The following is a 2,022-nucleotide window of genomic DNA, read 5'->3' as shown; positions in this document are numbered from 1 at the left end:
GCTACCCAAGCAACGCTTTCGCATTCACCATGTTCAGTATGAACAGTGGAAAAGCTTCAGAAGTTCTGAAGTTATACAAACTCTGATGTGGACTCAGTCACGAGAAGCTCTGAAGATCCAGAAAGTCTGATAACCAAGAAACACTGAAGGCTCAGATGTTCTGATGGTGTAGAAGACTCTGAAGATCCAGAAGCTGATTAGTGAAGTTCTGATGTCCAGAAGCAAGATACTCTGAAGACCATGTTCTTCCCTCTGAGTTCAGAATCAGAAGAAACAATGGTCAGAGGATCTGGGCTTTCCCTCTGACTCTGATCAACCGGCTTCACCAGTTCCAATATGAAGCATTCCCCTGATCAGAAGTCTCCTAGGTTTAAAGGTCGCGTCGCTATCCAAGTACAAAAGCATATGTACTATCCTGACGACCTACCTAACAGTCTCAGACACAGCAGAAGCTGGATTTTCCAGAACTGCCCTCCAACGGTAGCATTTCCCATGCAACGCTCAACCCTAATCCTTGGAGTATATAAAGAGGATGAAGACTGAAAGAAACGGCGAGAAGCATTCACATACGCGCAAGACAGTCTTAAATTCTTCTAAGTTTTCTTTCATCTGAAATTCATTGAGTTTACTATTAGCTTTTTAGAAGCAAATCTCTTGTAAACAATTCTTTGATAAACAGTTTGTTTAGTTCCTTTAGGAGATCAAGGTTGATCGGATCCTAGAGAAGACTAAGAGAGTGAATCTTAGCGTGAGCTAAGTCAGTGTAATTGTTAGTCACTTGTAGGTTTCAAGTGCAGTTGTAACTCTTACCTGATTAGTGGATTGCCTTCATTCTAAGAAGGAAGAAATCACCTTAACGGGTGGACTGGAGTAGCTTGAGTGATTTATCAAGTGAACCAGGATAAAATCCTTGTGTGCTTTTCTATCTCTTATCTTTAGCACTTAAGTTCTCGAAAGATTTGTCAAAATCTTTAAGGTGGAAGTTTTATACTGAAAACGTTATTCAAACCCCCCTCCCTTTCTACCGTTTTTCATACCTTCAAACACAAGTACACTCAAGGCATGCATGATTGGCATTGGGGTTGCGAGAGGTTCATAAATTTATCTAAGCTTCCTAACACCCATGGCTTTATCAAGAATGTTACTTGTATTTTTGAAGCTGACATTTCTGTTACAAGTCGAGATGAACGTGCGAATCATGCATGTCAAGTAGCTAGCAAACCTGCTGCCAGTGTTGAAAATGTTGCTAATCCTTTAGCGTCAAGTGGTGGTGAGCTTGTGGATTTCAAGAATTTTGGGAAAATTGAAGAAGCTTTTGTTCCACTGTTGGAGGAAGTTTGCTCGTGGCATCCCTCGCTAATTGACTGCCAGCGCAAGAGGAAGAGAAGTCCCAGGTTCACAGAATGGGCATTCACAGCTTTGGGTCAAGTTTTACATTTTCTTAAAAATAAAAAGGTCAAAGATATGAATGAGGATGCTTGTAGTCATCTCGGATTTTTATGGGAGGAGCTTGAGACTTTCAAATTTGACTTGACCTGGCTGCAACCTCATGTTCAATCTGCCTTAAGTAAGAAAAGTTTTGTAGAGAAAGTTGTGCAGCTGAAAACATTAAAGGAGAATGTGGTAGCTCTAGACATGGAATTCAAATCGGTGGAGGAGAAGCTATTTTCCGCAAAGGAAGATCTTGAAAAAGCAATTCGAGATTTGTCAAAAGAAGGCTTCCAAGAAAGGGACTTGGATGCTGAACTGGGATATGGAGGACCTTAGACTCGTGTCATTAAAGAGTTCGCGTCATTTGTCGCTAATAACTTGTGTATTTGTGACTAAATGAATATGGATGTAGGTGTTGATGGCTCTGTTGGCTAAAGTGATTTTTAATTTAAATTTTGTCATTTTATTAGACCACTGCCGGTTTCTATGGAAAAATGTATAAATTTTTTTATGGAGTTAATGCACTTTTTTATGTCATTTTATGTCATTCTCTTAGATGAGAATTACAATGCAAAAGTCTCAGATTTCGGC

The 2,022-nt window shown here is 39.9% G+C and overlaps 1 protein-coding gene across 1 annotated transcript; it reads left to right on the top strand.

The window, feature by feature from the left end:
- The first annotated feature begins 1,062 nt into the window (after positions 1 to 1,062).
- On the top strand, positions 1,063 to 1,767 carry LOC130719945 (uncharacterized). The gene has a single exon (XM_057570536.1). It carries the CDS (start codon positions 1,063 to 1,065, stop codon positions 1,765 to 1,767), a length of 705 nt encoding a protein of 234 aa, XP_057426519.1.
- The last annotated feature ends 255 nt before the right edge of the window (positions 1,768 to 2,022 follow it).

This window comes from Lotus japonicus, chromosome 5 (assembly GCF_012489685.1).
Source record: "Lotus japonicus ecotype B-129 chromosome 5, LjGifu_v1.2".
NCBI classification, from domain to species: domain Eukaryota; kingdom Viridiplantae; phylum Streptophyta; class Magnoliopsida; order Fabales; family Fabaceae; genus Lotus; species Lotus japonicus.
The sequence above is the reverse complement of the archived record's forward strand: the minus strand, read 5'-3'. Positions and strand labels throughout refer to the sequence as shown.

Coding starts and splice junctions, on each gene's coding strand:
- LOC130719945 (XM_057570536.1), top strand. CDS start 1,063: ATGCATGATTGGCATTGGGGTTGCGAGAGGTTCATAAATTTATCTAAG.